The sequence below is a fragment of the Chionomys nivalis genome, chromosome 18, assembly GCF_950005125.1.
Source record: "Chionomys nivalis chromosome 18, mChiNiv1.1, whole genome shotgun sequence".
Taxonomy (NCBI): Eukaryota; Metazoa; Chordata; class Mammalia; order Rodentia; family Cricetidae; genus Chionomys; species Chionomys nivalis.
In genome coordinates this window covers 53,771,014-53,788,339 of record NC_080103.1, presented here as the reverse complement: position 1 = coordinate 53,788,339, position 17,326 = coordinate 53,771,014, and the positions used below count along the sequence as shown (strand labels likewise).

Sequence of the window (17,326 nt, the reverse complement as noted above, 5' to 3'; positions counted from 1 at the left end):
TACCGGCTGCCTTTCCAGCCTGCTCAGCATACTCTGGTCAAAACTGCTGAGCAAAGCGAATCCACAGTGTAAGGGAGGAAAGCTTTGCGTGGCTCACTTTATCACGTAGTTTCAGCCCATGATGGCTGAGAGAATAGCAGAACAGAGACGTGCAGGGTAGAGGGAGCGCGGGGCAGAAGCTCTATGGGTGGCAGCTGACCAGGAATCAAAGAGCAGGTCAAAACCAAGAGCTGGTCACCCACTTCTGCCAGTGAAGTCCTACTTCTTAAATATGCCAGAGGCTCCCAAAGTAGCCCCAGCAGCTGGGAAACAAACATTCAAAATGAACATCTGACAAAGACCTTACAGATTTACACATACACACACACACACACACACACACACACTCATTTACTCATTTGACTATGAGAGATCTCTACTTTTCTGTTGTCGAGCTAAATGATAATAATTATGAAGTTCCTATATGCCGGATACTATACCTACAACTTTAATAAAGTCAATATAGTAACCATCTTTTTTATTTCTCTGGACAACCTCAGAGGTGGACCTCAGAGTCGTTACACTGCAAGTGAAAACCCACTGAAGACCGGTGACTCACTGGCTCACAGTCATGCTATTAACTAGTGGAGCTCAACTTCAAACACAGCCTATCCTGACTCTAAGACCTCTCTGGCCTTAACTAGAGATTCAGTTGATAGGAATTAGAATGTGTTCTATGTTTTATCATGCAAACTGCCTTTAAGTTAGACTATACATGTCATTCCAGCACAGGAGACCCCCTCAGCGACCCCCAAGGAATCAGACTCACTGGACTTAGTTCTGTTCTACAATTGTTTTGCTTGTTCAACAATGAAATCACTATCTGTCCTATGTGGGCTTCAGCACTAGGCAGGAGCTCAGCATACCCTAGCCCCCTCTTCCGCTCCTCTCTGTAGCCTGCCTCTCTAAGAGCTACAGCTTCTCAGACAGATCCTTCCTCTTTCACGGCCAGCATAATGCAAATCATTTTGCAAAGTCGGTGGAAACATTTCCTCTCTTCTGCCAAAGCCTTCTACATTACCCTGGGAAGAGCTGAGTTTTGGAATGTGTCTGCTCCATTACGATGCCTCTAATCCCTCAACCGTGGATTTTAGCCTTTCAGGGTGTGATGAATTTGTTTACAAGTGTATCTCCAGTACTGAAATCTACTACAGGTTCTCTGAGGTCAGGAAAAGTCCTGCACATCCCCTCACCTTTTGTGCAAGGAATACGTCTCCAAAGTCTACTTGCTTAGTAGATAGTGCATGAGTGAGTGACCCAATACTCTTGAATGGATGACATTTCCACGAGAACGTTAGTTTTAATCGGCTCTGCTCAAGTCTACTTCTGGCTATTTCTAGTCTCTGGAAGTGGGATGAAGAATGGGATAAAGAGTGTGCTAAGACCGGGCGGTGGTGGCGCACGCCTTTAATCCCAGCACTCGGGAGGCAGAGGCAGGCGAATCTCTGTGAGTTCGAGACCAGCCTGGTCTACAAGAGCTAGTTCCAGGACAGGCTCCAAAACCACAGAGAAACCCTGTCTCGAAAAACAAAAAAACAAAAAAAAACAAAAAAAAAAAAAAAAAAAAAAAAGAGTGTGCTAAGTTCCCAAAGGCCTCTGAAAAGCAGCCGAGAGTTATGCTAACCAATAGAGTGGCCTCCAGCCACCTGTCGTCAGTCAGCACTAGAAATCTAGCAAAAGTGACTCAGGCTGTATTGTTAATACCGCTGTGTACATGATTTTGGAGATTTGATATTTCAAAGAGTGAATAACATTTGGGATTAAGCTAAATCTATTATTAAAAATATTTTTCCTCATTTTCTCTTTGGATTCCTAAAGTGAATACTAAAAGACTTTAAAACTATATAAAAAGTTAAGCAGAGCTGGCTTAGACTTTAAAATTTCATGAGAGTTGTCAGCGTGGCTTAGGAAGAAAATGTTGGGCATGAGTTAGGATATGTTTCCCTTTTATGCTTCTAAATTCACCCATCAGAAAGGAGGGAGGAAAGAGACTCAGACTGAGGGAAAAGAAAAGAAGACAGGAGGGAAGACAAGATGGAGGGCAAGTTGTTTTAGATAACAGCTCAGTGAGGGAGTTGTGCCACATGACTAAGCTTTTGGTGATCTAATCATCTTTTCAGTTAACACAATGTTTCAAATTTTTCTATAAATAATTTTGGAGATAATATCCAAATGTTGAGACAGACTTTGCTATATCTAGTCTTAACTCAAATAGTTAGAAATGTTAAAAGATAAAGAAGATAAGACATGAAATAGAAACATGTAGCTATAAATATTCTCCATTCTGCTGGTCTCCCTGGACGGGTTTCTCTCCACCCACCAGGTCCCGCTCACTAGCTCCTGCAGTGGCTTATGAAATAATCATTCTGAGGCTTAATATTAATTAAATACTCTTTGATCTATTAGCTCAGGCTTATTATTAACTAACTCTTACATCTTAAATTAACCCATTTATATTATTTTGTATTTTACCATGAGACTCGTGGTTTGTTACCTCTTGCTTCATGGTGTCTCTGATTCTGCCTTTTTTCCTCCTCTATCTCTGTTTACATTTCCTGACTTTCTATACTCTGCTCTGAATAGGCCAAACCAGCTTCTTTATTAACCAATGGTAATAAAACATATTCACAGCATACAGAGGGGAATCTCACATCAGAAACAGGAAAGTTCAAAGTCAACGCTGAATCCTTAATGACTACTATGTCTCCTATTGAGATAGCTGTATTTCTTCCATCTTTGATGCTATGCTTCAAAGTTCTCATGTTTTGAAGAGATTAAATAATCTGAATTGATTATCTAATTCTGCTTCTGACAACCTCAACAAATCAATAGAATACCAGTTTTGGGAACCTTATTCACTCAGATTAATTATTGGTACTAATAAGGTCTATATTATAATAATGTATCATAGTTAGATTTAAATTTTAAATTTCTTGCTAAATACAATTATGTAATAGTCATTGCAATTTTAAATGAGACTCATTGTAAGAGGATTATAATACTATTAGGGTTTTATTATGCAAATAAAATGTCAGGGAAACATTAATAATTTCAAATATTGGTTACTATCACTATTTCATGATACTGTACCAAAAATATTAGTCAGAAAATTTGGAAATTTGCATCCTTGTCATTTCCAGCCTTTACTTTCCCACCCCCATTTCACTTCAAAACTGGGTCATGTGAAATTTCTGCCACTCAAACTCCAGTTTTTGTAGCAGAAAGATTCACTTTCTTCGCTACCTTTCAGCGAAAGGCAGATAACCTTGTAAAGTACAATCCAAAGGCACAATGTTCAGTCCATTCTCAGATTTAAACAGTTTACAAACTCTCTACCATTTTCCTCTGTGTCAGTAAAGAGAACTGCTATGGGCCAGAGAAGCAAAGCCATCAACAAAAGACACCTGATGTCTCTTGCACAATAAAACCACGGAAACTGGCTCCTTACCATTCCTCATCTGCTCCACCTCGCAAAAGTGTATTCCCGTGGGTGTGTGGATGAACGCGTGGACATGCTTGACTCCATTCTGAAAGGGAGGAAAAAGTGTTTCCCAGTCACACTCCAGCACAAACCACCATAGCAATTTCTTTCAATAGACTGGAAACATAAGTGACAAAACCTTTTCCAAACGCTTCCAGGGGACCTCTTCTATGTAGACGTGGGCTCGGGTGACATGGTTGAAAGAAGAAAGGAAGTGCTCACAGATGTTCATAGCAAAGGTCTCTATGCTCTTTATCTGTACAAAAAAAAATGAAAGAAAGAAGAAAGAAAGAAAGAAAGGAAGAAAGAAAGAAAGAAAGAAAGAAAGAAACATTGGTAATGTCCATTTAAAAATGTCTCGTTTAAAAAACCTGGGTTGATTTAATTGTTTCGCTTATTTTGAGGTAGCCGCTCACTGACAACATAGCTCGGTTTGAACACATGATCTTTCTGCCTATGCCTCTTTCTGAGATTTTTAAACCTCTATATCTGGCTTACATCATTTTTTGTTTTATTTGTTTAAGGTACGGCTTCTCTGTGTAGCCCAGGCAAGCATCAAGCTCATGGTGGTCCTCCTAAGGGCTGGAATTACAGGCATCCACTGGCAAACCCAGCCAAAAGTAATTGCCAAATGCTCACAGGGGGCTCTTTCCTGATCAGTGGTTTATTCCAATGAGAGAAACACAGAATTAGAATCTCAGGAGATGAAATAGTCCGGTCCTTGTTTTCCTCCACTATTCCTGGGTGTGCTCATAGATTCTGATCACCTGGGAGACTCTATCTTGTTATTTTTTTATTTTAAAATATTTTTGCTATTTTTATTATATATGTCTTGCCTGCATACATGTGTGTGCACTATGTTCATGGCTGGTGCCACGGAGACTGGAAGGGAGTGTTAGAGCTCCTGGAACTGGCGTTCCAGGTGTTGTGAGCCATGTGGGTGCTAGGAGTGGAGCCAGTGTTCTCTGGAAGCTCAGCCAGTCTCTTGGCAGATGAGCCACCTCCCCAGAACGGTTCTGTGTTTAAAAGAAGCCTGCTTTGCATGCCAGGAGTCACTGGAAGATAAATAAAAAGCAACTTACATCCAGAATCTTCTCTCAATGTGTTTGTAATGCTGGAGCTTATCATGAGGTTTGCAAATGGGCTCCAGTGTTCCCTAAGAAGGTCAGTCTTTAGGTGTGTCTGTGTGAGCATTTCCATAAGGGGAAGACCCACTCTGAATGTGGGTGAGCCCATCCCATCTCCTGGGATCCCAGAATAAATGAAAAGGTAAAAGCAAACTGAATGCCAGTTTCGTCAGTCTGCTTCCTGACCACACAGAGGATGCCTAAGTGCATACACACCTGTTGTCAAGACTTCCTACAGTGATGGGCTACCAGTGGTTCTCAACCTGTGGGTCGAGACCCTTTTGGGGTCACCTAAGATCGTTGAAAACCATAGATATTTACCTTACAATTCATAACAGTTATAAGGTGGCAACAAAAAATAATTTCATGGCTGGGATCAACATGACATAAGGAACTTTATTGAAGGGTTGCAGCATCAGAAAGTTTAAGAACCTCTGGATCATACAAGCTAAAATAAACCCTTCATCCTTCAGCTGCTCCCCCGCGCCCTGGAGCACGGGGTATTTTGTCGCAGCAATCAGGAAACTAAAACAGGGAGCACAAAATTTTGGACAGTAGATTCTGCTGTTAAGTATTGATCTTATGGTCAGTGTTCTCTTTTACTGTACCACAATGTCCTTTCTGCTACAAACACACAGCCTAAAAGTGATAGGACTCAAAGAAAAGCACAAAAAACATGCTAAATTTAGTCTGAAATTCTTCCACGGCCTTGGCTTGTCTATAGCTCCAATGTGAGGTTAATTTGCCCAGGAGCTTTTTTCCTATCTAATGAGATAAATCAAAAGAATAAAATGAGAGAAGCTTTTCTGTAATCCTGAGAATTTTAGGGCAGAAAGGAAAAATTTAAAAATGGCATATATGTAAAAATAGGTTAAAAGGAAATGAGAGCTTAAAATAAGCAAGTTCCACCCCCGCGCGAGCTTGCACTGAATTTGCTTCAAGAAGCAGCAAGCGTCGAAGCACGATTGTACCCCTTTGAGCTTCGCCAGGACATGCACTGTGTTCTTGATGGTGTCTGTAGGGATGATGTCAGAGTTATCACCATGTAGGTAATCCTTTTTGGATCTCAGAGTCAGCTGCACTGAAGTGGCCACCTCTTTGATGCTGTGGTATTTTCCATCCCTGTGAATATGGAGAACTTTGACCATATCCTTCCCATAGCCAGTTCGGACAAATTCCACTTCGTCATTCTGTAATGAAAATATAATTATCTGATTGAAGAAGGCTAATAAAGTTAAAGATGTCCCTTTAGTTTTTCATTTTATCGGACAAAACACTCATGAAAGCGAAATCACATTCAGCCTTGGCAGACTGGCGTTTCGTAGAAACATACCTGGTTAGCCCGAGGACAGACAGGCACGTGGTTCTCTTGATAACTATTTTAAGCATTTACTTCGTTTTGACTCTGTGCATGTGTGAGAGTTTGTACAGGTGCCCATGAATCCAGAGGTGTCCCATCCCCTGAAGCTGCAGTTACAGGTAGTTAGGAACCACCTACTGTGGATGCTAGCGATTAAACTCTAGTCCTCTGCAAGAGCAGTATGTACCCTAAACTACTCTGCCTCTCTCCAGCCTCTATTTAAAAAATATTTAAAATATATTTTAAAACAGTAATAACAAAAGTTCCAAGGTCACAGCCCCCCACTTCTCTGCAATGCAACCTCTCCTTGTAACAGCTTTGGGTACTGATATCTTACAAAGGGTGGACCAAAATGAAGTGTCTCTCCCCCTTCCCGTGGTTAGTAAAGGCAGAGTTTGTATACGTACTCAGACCTGTTGACTCTAAACTAGATAGTGGGCCCCATGGAAACCAGCTTTTTTCTAGAGCATTCCATGACTGTGTTACCTGGAAATAATCCCATGCCCATACCATCCATTTTTTAAAACAGCGATATTTCTGAGAAAATGCTCTGTGATAATGGAAACAATTTGAACACTGCTTTCTCTGTTTGCGGCCAGGAAGGAGCAGGGTAATCAGTAATAGCCCCCAGAATGCCTCCAGGACAATGCCTCCAGGACGCAGAGCCAGGGCCACCTGATTGCGAGCAGAGCTCAGCCTCTGGTGGAGAGACGTGCAACCAAAGGCAGGCGATGCAGTCATGAAGGCCTGTGTTTGAGGCTTAGCTAGTGAAGACATCCTTTTCTGTGGCTGGCATGCACCAAACTTGCTGCTGGATGTTTGTGAGGAGAGTCAGCAGGGAGTGAAGGGACAGAAAACCCTAGAGCTACGAGTATGGATACTGAATATGAATGTGGTAATGAAAGTGGTAAGAACGAAAGCAAAGAACAAAAGCAGGCAAGAAACCCCTCCTGTTGCTCTAATTTAGGATGCCAAGCATTGCCAAAAGTCACTGCATGAGGAGTCACCAGTCCCTCTGAGGAGATTTTAGAAATAGGGGCCAATATCAAAAATAGTTCTCGCTTCCTTAATGGACATAAAGAACAAGAGGCCATCTCAGATCTTGGAGATGTAGCCAGATGGGGCAAGCTCTTGTTCACTTAACATATACAAAAGTTCAGGGTGTCCGGATTGAATCCTGCCTATCCAGGATGGGGGACTCTTAGAGACGCACCCCTAAAATCTGTGAACCAATTTTGGGGAAACATCTTCAAATCAAGGGTCCATAAAGTGCTGGGGGAGGTGGCTCGTTTGACAGACTGCTCTAGGCTTCATCCTTAGCACCCCGTAAGTGGGCAGCTTTAGCACTTGGGAAGTGGAAGCAGCAGGATAGGGAGTTCAAGGTCATGCTAGGCTCGTTAGGCAGGTCGAGCTCAGCCCGAGAAGCACAAGAGAATGTTAAAGAAGTATTCACAAGGAGAAGAAGAAGCCAGTAAGAAACATGAAGAACTTGGGGTTCTTCAAAAGACTGCAGTAGTGGCAGAGAGGAAGCTGTTGTGTTGTTAGAGAAGCTTTGGGCTCTGTCCAGACCTCAGCTCCACCTTGCCACTTGTGGCTTGGTGGCTTGGTGGCTTGTGACAACTGATTGAATGTCACTGAGCTTCCCTGTCTCCATCTGCACCAATGGGGATAACCACTGCACCCTACAGGGGGCGCTGGTGACTCTGCCAGCTCCAGCTTTGTTTCCAGTGGGAACAGTGCCCATGGCAGGCAGTTGGATGCAGCTGCAGCAGAGATGATGTTGGTTAAGTCTACTGACTTGGGAAGGAGAGCACTTTTGACACCAGAGGGCCTTGAGTCTCAGGGATTCTCCCTAGGGACCTCCTACACCTCCTAGTCCTTGGCCTCATCTTCTGCCCTTGCATATCCAAGACGTAGTAGCTTAGCTTGTGAGGACGCAGGGAGTCTAGCAGACACGCAGTGGTTTTGCGACACTCCTGCCTGTACCACCAAACACTATCGCCAGTGTCATGTCTGCTCTCACCCCTACTTACGCTCTGCCTCTGCTGTTCTGAACTCAGTGTGGATCAGATGCTTCCTCTGCCAGTAGACCTCGCCTCTTTTTCACACCGTCCCTTTCTTCTCACTCCCTGACTACACCAACCTCTTCACCTGCCTTATTTCTTCCTGTCGTCCTCCATGTCTTTGGTGTTACTTCCTCCAGATAATCGGTCTTAGTCCTTGAAACACAGAGTAGGTGGCTCCTTTGATGTGTTCTCAAGACCCTTGATATGGCCTCTGAATCCTTATCAAATTGTATTGCAAGTGCCTCTTTTTGTATGATTCATTCCAAAGCCATAAACTATGAAAGCAGGAGAAAGTTCTATCTTGGTTACCATGGCAACTCCAGCACTCAGCACATTGCCTGGATCTTAAATAGGAACTTGATAAATGTGTCATGAATGAATCGATAGTGCTACTAACCACCTCCGCTGCTTGCATGATGACACAGAATAGTTAATGAAAACACACAAAAGATTCCAATACAGGAAGAGTGGGCTCAGTTCTGATGCCATCAAAAAATAGTCCCCTTCCTGAGAAAACAGGAAGAGAAGCATGAACCTTAGATTCAGATGGCCTATGCCAACTACCATCTACAGGGACGTGGGCAAGTACTTGTCTGTTTCTTTCATTCCTCCCCTTTTCCATCTATAAAATGGGATAATGGCAGCACCTGTTACGTGTAATTGTGAAGTTGAAAGTGACTGCTCAGAACAGCTAGCATGTAGTATTCAATGAATGTCAGCTAACACCATTATCGGGAAGTCAGTGTGTCCAGAAGGAATAGCTGCAATGTTCTGATATCAGTTTCAACCCTGTTCCTTTTTTTTTTTTTTGATAAAGACAATGATGAGAATCATGTCACATAGGTACCCACCAATCTGAGCTGTTTATATCTACAGATAAAACCATATCCCACCAATATAAATTGAACTTTGGGTGAATCCTAATTGAATAGACACGTGAAGGAACATATCTAAATGAGGTGCATATTTCCCTTTACCCATGTATGAGCATTCTCCACTATGCACATTTCTCCGTGCCTTCTCTTGATATCAACATTGACATACGAATGCCAACATGTACCAGACACGGAGTGAATGCTCTCTACTTTCTGGATTTGGAACAAGGTGAAAACAGGTTTTTTTTCTCTAGCTACACAGCTAAGAATTAATTTCAAGTCTCTGTGATTTTAAATGCCAATAAGTACCAATCCTCTCTCCCTAGAATGCCCTGTCTTTATAAATCTCTGTTCTGTCCACACCGGTCCTTGCCCTAAAACATGGGCTCTCCTCTGTGAACTCACAAGCACTAACACTGAGCTTCCTCGTTCCATGCTCGTTCTTCCTCGTTCACATATGCACATGTCTTAGTTTTCCCAGCGCCAGCATCTTGAAGGTTAGCATGGACCACCTCTCTGTGTGCCACAGCATGGCATAGTCCTATACATTGCCGTGAATGACTTGTCCAAGAAACAAGATTCGTCATTTTGCAGACTATTTTGGAAATTTGGGTCATTTTTAGTTCAATAAGGGAAAATCTGTTTTCACTTATTCCTGAGAAACCTTAACAAGGCAGCTTCAAGTTCTTCTCAAGTTCCGGAGGAGGAAGGAGGTAGGGCGCGAGCTCACCACACGAGTCTATGTAGCCAGGAATTTGTAGCCAGGGCTGGAGACGTGGCTGAGCAGTTATAGCACTGGCTACTCTTTCAGAAGACCCAGGTGCGGGTCTCAGCACCCACGTGGTGGCTCACAACTATCTGTAACTCTAATTTCAGGTGATCTGATGCCCCCTTCTGACTTCTGCAAGTACCAGGCACACACACAGTGCACATAAATGCATGCAAACAAACAAAAGAGTCATATACACAAAACAAAAATAATTTTTACAAAAAATAAGAATTCTTACATGGGAAAATGAGATTGCCTTATGGAACTTAGGAGTTCAAATCATTTTCAGACAATAAAGTAAGACAGACCCTCGTGGAGCCACACATAAACCTTCCTATTGGATGTTATCTGGAGTTATAATAGTCTGGCAAAAATTTGTGACAACAGAACCCTACACACACACGCACACCCCTTCCTTCTCAGAGCCCGATTTTCGCAGCCCCTCTCAGCTTTCTTCAGGCTTCTATGCTTTATTCTACTCTGCCGCGCTTCAGTCACTGGAATTCTTTATTCTGTTGCCACGGGAAGACACTAATTGAGGTTGTTGCTATTGTTGTTGTGAATTTAAGCTCTTTCCAGTATCCAAAAGTAAAGGTTGATGTAGCACGCATGTCTGTTTACATCTTCATAGGAATAAATTTAATGACAGGAAAGCTACTGAGAGAATGTTAGGCACAGCAAGAAGAGATTTTCATCAATTTAAATCAACTAGAGTCTTCTCTTGAGTCTCAGAATTAGTATAAGGACCCTCTCTACCTTTCACAAGAGAGAGAAAAAAAATGTTTGCTATTTTGCATCTAAATACTATAATTCAGTTATGCTGTGGCACATAAGAATTATAGAGCTGGGCGGTGGTGGCGCACGCCTTTAATCCCAGCACTCGGGAGGCAGAGGCAGGAGGATCTCTGTGAGTTCGAGACCAGCCTGGTCTACAAGAGCTAGTTCCAGGACAGGCTCCAAAAACCACAGAGAAACCCTGTCTCGAAAAACCAAAAAAAAAAAAAAAAAAAGAATTATAGATAAGAAAATCAGTCTCTATCTCCTCTCCTCTCTTTCCCCCCTTCTCCTCCCACTCTCCCTCCTCCCGTTCCCCCTCCTCCTCTATCCCTCTTTTCCTCTCTGCCTATTTTCTTGAAATCTGCCAAGGAAAGTCTTCAAATCCTCTAGGTTTCTCCTTCGTTGAATGTTTTCGTGGGCTTTTGCGAATATAAGATCTTCAAGGAGGGGGAGGAATGCTGCCCTAACATGAGAACAACAAGCACTCATATGAATTGTGGGCCTCAATACGTACAAATGATAAGAACAATAATACCAAGTGATGGTCTTAGAAGCAGCCAGTGTAGCGGTAGCGGGACATGTACGTGTCTGTGTGTTTGCTTTATGTTTGTTTTGACTTGCTGCATGGGATCTACTAAATGCATGACAAGACTGTACTGCTTGACCCTGAAGAGTGATTTAGCGCTCATGAGGGAGGTGTGCAGCCTGTTCAGAGCTGACCCTAGTGGATGCTTCAATAGAAGAATAAAGTCTCATTGCATATTCATGGTGCAAAGGAAGGGTAACTGACCCATGACCTCACTGAGACTCCAATGCGGGCACTCAGTTACTTTCATTCTTTTGCCTGGCACAAAAAGTACCAAAAGAAATGCCTCGGGGGAGGAAATCTGGAAGAAGGGGCTCAGAAACTTCTAGAATAGGGGTGAGTACCATTGCTATACAGAATTGGTAGTGGCATCTGATACAGACTGGAAGGAGATGTGTTGAACCTTATACACTGAAAGTACCAGGACGAGGCTTGCAACAACCATGTGCTGCGGGCCTGATACATGGCAGGAAATGTGTGCGTGTAATTCCCTCTAATTCTCCACTAGAGCCCCAGGAATACATATTGGAGTCCATTATTGAATAAGGAAGCCACTGGGGCCAATCAGGTAACCTTCTCAGGATACACCATCAGGGGATAGAGAGACAAAGTAAGAGCCATATGCCATCAAAGGACAGGTTTTTTGTGTTTTTTTTTTTTTTTTCCCCTTTATCACAATCCCTTAGTCTGCTTGGCAGTCCTCTTTGGAGTCTAACTCATGAGTGAGAGGAAGAACACACTAATCCTGACAGGGAGAGAACTGGCCATGCTACCAGACGCTCACAGCTGCGTAGTATTTTATCATCTAACTCTCCACCCGCTGCACCTGACGACATCTTTGCTAAGCCTCACAACAGCTCCGCGAGCTGGCAGTCAAGAATCCGTCCTGTAAAATAAACTGGCTCCAAGATGTGAAAAAGCTGCCAGAGAGGCACGGGGTCAGACTGGGAATGTAGACTGGACCGTCCTAGGCAGAAGCTCACCAATCTCAAGATGTCTCCCTTCCCACATCATCCTTTTAACTGTCGGAGACTCTGAACTCAGCTGGAATCTGTGTTGGCATGGGTGTATTGACGCACATGAGGAGAATTCAAAGGTAGCAAGCACTCTCTGGAGCAGACAGTGGGCTGTGCCTTCAGCATCAGGCACTGGCCATTCGAGGCGAACGTTGACTTTCTCCTGAGTTGGGACCAGGGAAAGCAGCAATGATGCGAGCCTGCTAGCAGCCATTTAACACCATCGTCCCCAGGAGCTGCTGGCTTTAGTCTATATGGAAGAGAGAGGAAATACCTGTGCTAGAAAGAAAGTGGGAAGGGACCAGAAGTCACTGGCACTGTTCCTCTGGTCTCTGAGAGGCCTCTGTGAGGGGACAGGTGAGTCCCAGCTTCCAGAAAGACAGCAGATACTCGTGAGGCGAAAACCACATAGCTGCTGAGATGCAGAAGCCATGTGGGATGCGGGCAGCCGGGTTCTCTTCCCTCCAGCTGCCTCCCAGACTTGCAAACATGGGTGGTGAGATTCTGAGGGTGGAGTTTTCCCTGCCGCTTTATTGGTTTCTCTCATTAGCTTTAATTCATTGTTTCTTTTAAAGTATTTTTCAGATTTATTTATCTTTATTTTGTGCATATGAATGTTTTGCCTGTGTGTATATCTGTTCAGCACATGCACACCTGTTACAGAGGTCATGGGATCCCCTACAACTGCAGTTTTGGAGAGTTGTGAGCCACCATGTGGATGCAGGAAACTGAAGCCAGGTCCTCTGTAAGAGCCGCACGCGCTTTTAGCCTCTGAGCTGCCTTTCCAGCCCCATCACTTGAAGTTTGCCCGTTCATTTCCATCCACTTTGTGTGTTCACAGAGCTATACTGACTTAGATTTGTGTAGGTGGAAAACCGTGTGACAACGCTTAGGAACACAAGGGTGGACAAGGCAGACAATGTTCCACCCTTGTAGGCATGCAGTGGAAGAGCATTCTCCTATGAAGAATCAAAAAGCCAACACTCTGGGCTTTTTAGGTGGTGTTCAGCGACTCAGTTCTGTTGTTATTGCATAAGAGAAACTATATACAATCCATACAGCAATGGGTACAGCTGTGTGACAGTAAACCTTTATAAAAACAGTTAGTGGGCCAGATTTAGGAGCTTCCCACCTGTATCCAGGAACTTCTAGAATAGGGGAAGACGCAAAATGAAGCAAGCAGGTAGTCACATGGTGTGTTAATCATGCTAACGGAAGCTGTAGAGTGAGCTCTGCTGACCTGTTGTGGGGACGCCAAAGCCAGAGTGGGGGAAGTTCCGGTAGAAAGTGGCATTCCAACGCAGCATGGAGGGTGATTGGAACCAGCCTGATCCACATATCCACTCTGCCACTGAGGATGCTCTCCTTAACCATGCCCTCCATGAGCTTTTCTTGGCCTGCGTTTGCTTGACTTGTCTCTTTTTATCAACAATTCAAAGCCTCTTCCTTTACTCACACTGCAAGCATTGACTTTCCTCCAGCCTGCCATACTCTAGACTCCTCTCAGTCTGTCAGCAGATTTCGAAACTCTGCTCAGAGAGAAAGCTGTCCTTAAACAGACACATCTCATGGGATGTAACTCATACTTCAAAACATAAATAAAGCCAGCAGCTTGACTCATGGGAGCCCTTGCAGATGACTGTATTGCCACCAAGTCTGCAGCTGCCAGAGGCTGAAAAGCCCCAGCTTTATTCTTGTACCTTAAATTTTTTTCACAGACAAATTTGCAAGAAATGTAAAGTAGAGCCCAAAGGGAAAAGTATACACCAGTAGGAAGGTGTCAACAAGGAGCGGCAAAGTCAGCCCCAAAGCCTAACCTGCCCATACGAACGAGTAGAATTAGATGCAAGGTGCGAGATAATACACTAAATGTTTTGACAGAAATAGACAGTTGAACATGGAGGAAATAAAATAAATATTAAAAACTTCATTTGAAAGAAATAAAACTAGGAAGCCAAAGGAGATTCAGCAGGCAAAGTCCTTATCACACAAGCCTGAGGACTGCAGTCACATCCCCTCCACCTGCACACACAGAGAGACACACACACACACACGCATGCACACTACAAGAGACATATGGAAAAAATGAAAGAGTCTAACAATTAACAATCAGGTAAGAATCTGCTGAACACAGTTCAAGAAATAATCGGTTATTTAGGAGAGACAGAATAAGTGACAGATTAATTTTCTAAAAAGATCTAGAGATGGAAAACCTAGAATGGAAAAGAGCCAAATAAAGAATCAAATGCTGGCACTGGAAAACAGCTCAAAGGATAAGAGCTCTTGAAGCTTTTACAGAAGAGCTGAATTCACTTAGCAGCACCCATGTCTAGTTGGCCATTGCCACCTGTCGTCTCCAGCTACAAGGAGATCAAAGCCTCTGTCCTCTGAAGGTGCTGTACCCATGTGCACACAGAGATACACACAATTAAAAATAAAAATACAGCACGTCGGCCGGGCGGTGGTGGCGCACGCCTTTAATCCCAGCACTCGGGAGGCAGAGGCAGGCGGATCTCTGTGAGTTCGAGACCAGCCTGGTCTACAAGAGCTAGTTCCAGGACAGGCTCCAAAGCCACAGAGAAACCCTGTCTCGAAAAACCAAAAAAAAAAAAAAAAAAAAAATACAGCACGTCTAAGAATCACCAAGGGCTAATGCAGACACACATGCTGAAATTCATGGAAGATGAGAAACATGAAGGGCGTGAGAAAGATGGGGTGAAAAAGACAACTTTTAAAAAAAACCGGGACTACAGCTTTCCAGAATTCTTGGGAGAATGAATGCAAAGTCAGCCCACTTCCAGGCAATGAGCTCCTCCCTGTTTACTCCACTTGATCAAGTTGAAAAGGAAGCAATGTCTACTGTTTTGACAAATCCTCAGGCTGTGGAAGACTGTGGTGGTTCCATGCTCTTATACAGTGTGCCTTCCAAAGCAAGCGGTATCATGAAAAGCCTTCTGTCCTGTTTGTATTTTCCTCATTCTCCCAACCTGTAGGTTTCTTTCCATAGTAACACTTTATTAGTTTTAGTAAAAAGAAAAAAATGGGGGAGGGGAGATATATTGGAGTCTAGGAATAGGGACCATGCTGGAATCCCCGGAAACCCTCAAAGCTGGTTACAGAGTTCGATTATGAAACGTTTGCATAAGGATGGTTGTTTGCTGAGGGACAGCCACATGGTCAAGTCAGCAACACCAGCAAAGAAAGTTTATTAAAAGCGTCTTTCCAGACCTTGAACTGAAATTGGATTTAGCAAATGCCACCCAAATACAGCTGTCCTTCAGCCTACTCGCAGAAAGGTAGGAACAGGCTTGGCTAAAACTTAAGGATCCCTCACTCAAATATCACCACCATCCTGCCCTGTATATGACAAGGAGGAAAAAAAGCAGGAACTCTTCTCTAGCCTATTTGGTAAAGCTGCCTTTAGGTCACATAAATGAAAATGATTTGCTCATGTTGACTAAATGATTCAACAAATCCTATACTTGATTGCTCAATTGCATAAGTTTCATAAAATAAAAGATTTAAATTATAGTAATTTTTCTTTTAAAATAAACATCACACCATGAATATGTTTATTGTTTGCAGCTATTGAAATCATTTTCTACACACAATCATAACCTACAAAGCAAAATGCAAAAATGGTGAGAAAAATGTTTCTTGGTCTAGTTGATTCTTACTGCCCCATTTTAGAAAGCTGTTAGTCTCTGGATATCACATCTGCTAGGTCTCAGGGCAGGGGGTTTAAATTTTACAATGTACCTGCACTAACAATAAACTTATTTAAACTGTAGGCTCTGGGAGCCTAGAGAAGTGGCTCAGTCCGTCAGTGCTTGCCACATAGCATAAGGATCTGAGTTCGATACCCCGGAGCCCTCACTTTTAAAAGCTAGCCATGGTGGCAAACATCTGTAATCCCAGAACTAGCAAGGATTCCTGGGGCTTGCTGGCTAACCAGCCTCACCAAATTAGCGAACTCCAGGCCACTGAGAAACCTTACCTTTAAAAATTAAGATGGAATAATTGAGGCAAACACCCAAGTTGGACTTTCGACCGCCGCCTAGAAGCTCACATACATACACACTTCACAGGTTCCTGGTCCAGCTTCAGGAACTCTGATTCTAAGATGAGGCCCAGAATTCTTCCCTTTTGCTGGTACCCCAGATAATGTGAGTTTTGTCAGTGGCTCCATAGCGCTCCTTAGTCCTCTGTCTAGGGATAAATAGATCCACAAACCCTCCCTACAAACTGAAGAACACCTGCTAGGTTAGTCCATAGAAGCGACCTGACCGTCAAGGCTCTTGTATGGGCTGGCTCTCCAAAATGACTCTGGTTTGAATCCATAATCAAGAAGAGGAATGGAGCAGAGTCACCATGATTTCCAGGAATAAAGCGAACTGCCACTTAGCATGACAGCTAAACAGGAATTCATAGGTAAGCAAAGATATTCCTTGCAGATGTCTGTATGTCTGTCTATTCTCCCCCTCTCTCAGGACGGGGCAGCTCACCTTTTCATAGTCGTCATGGTAATGGGCCATTTTCCTTCAGCCTTCAACTCTAACCTCAGTTTCAGGAGTGAGAAAGAATGGCAAGAGTTGATGAGAGGTTGGTAAAGTTTTTATTTATCCCCAAAGAGTAGGCGGTTAATATTGACCGGATTGCACAGCAAACCCAAGGCCTTTTTAAAGCCAAGCTCCTTGCTGAGTGGTCAGAACCAGGGGTGTGGGGAAGATATGTCAATATGTTTTGCTAAAATGCAATTGAATTTGTTCTTCATTTAAAGCGACCTTCAGAGCACTGTTTCAGAAATTACTCCCTTAAGGCAGGGATTATTGTAGGTGACAGATCCTAATTATTAATAAGGCATGAGGTTTTGTCATTTCTAATGTATGAATCACATGCATTTATGCTCACGGATAGTCGATCAGAAGAGGAAAAAACACAGAATATACCTCACTCAACCTCTACTTGTCAAGAATTCTTGTTCCTATGCACTTCACACTCTCTAATTCACTCCGGAGTTAGCTACATAGGTTGTTAGCAGGTTAAATACCCCTTTCCCTCCAGACTTTTCTATGACTTTGCAAACTAGTCAATAATCGAGCACAAAGGCATCCAGAGTCACACTAGAATGTTGTGACAGAACCATCAGGTGACATGGGACTCAGCCTCTTCTGTTTATGTCCAAACAGTGAACCGCGAAAGAGAATAGAGCCCACATCTGAGCCAGCAC

General features: G+C 43.3%; 1 protein-coding gene across 1 annotated transcript in view; it reads right to left on the bottom strand.

The window, feature by feature from the left end:
• LOC130889369 (uricase) overlaps positions 1-16,631 on the bottom strand; it is a 33,421-nt gene extending 16,790 nt beyond the window's left edge. The window contains exons 1-4 of the mRNA XM_057793008.1: positions 16,602-16,631; positions 5,619-5,837; positions 3,660-3,776; positions 3,488-3,566 (exon numbers count right to left, since the gene is read on the bottom strand). Of these exons, the coding sequence (XP_057648991.1) occupies positions 3,488-3,566; positions 3,660-3,776; positions 5,619-5,837; positions 16,602-16,631 (445 nt within the window). The remainder of the gene's footprint in view (positions 1-3,487; positions 3,567-3,659; positions 3,777-5,618; positions 5,838-16,601) is intronic.
• Between the last annotated feature and the right edge of the window lie 695 nt (positions 16,632-17,326).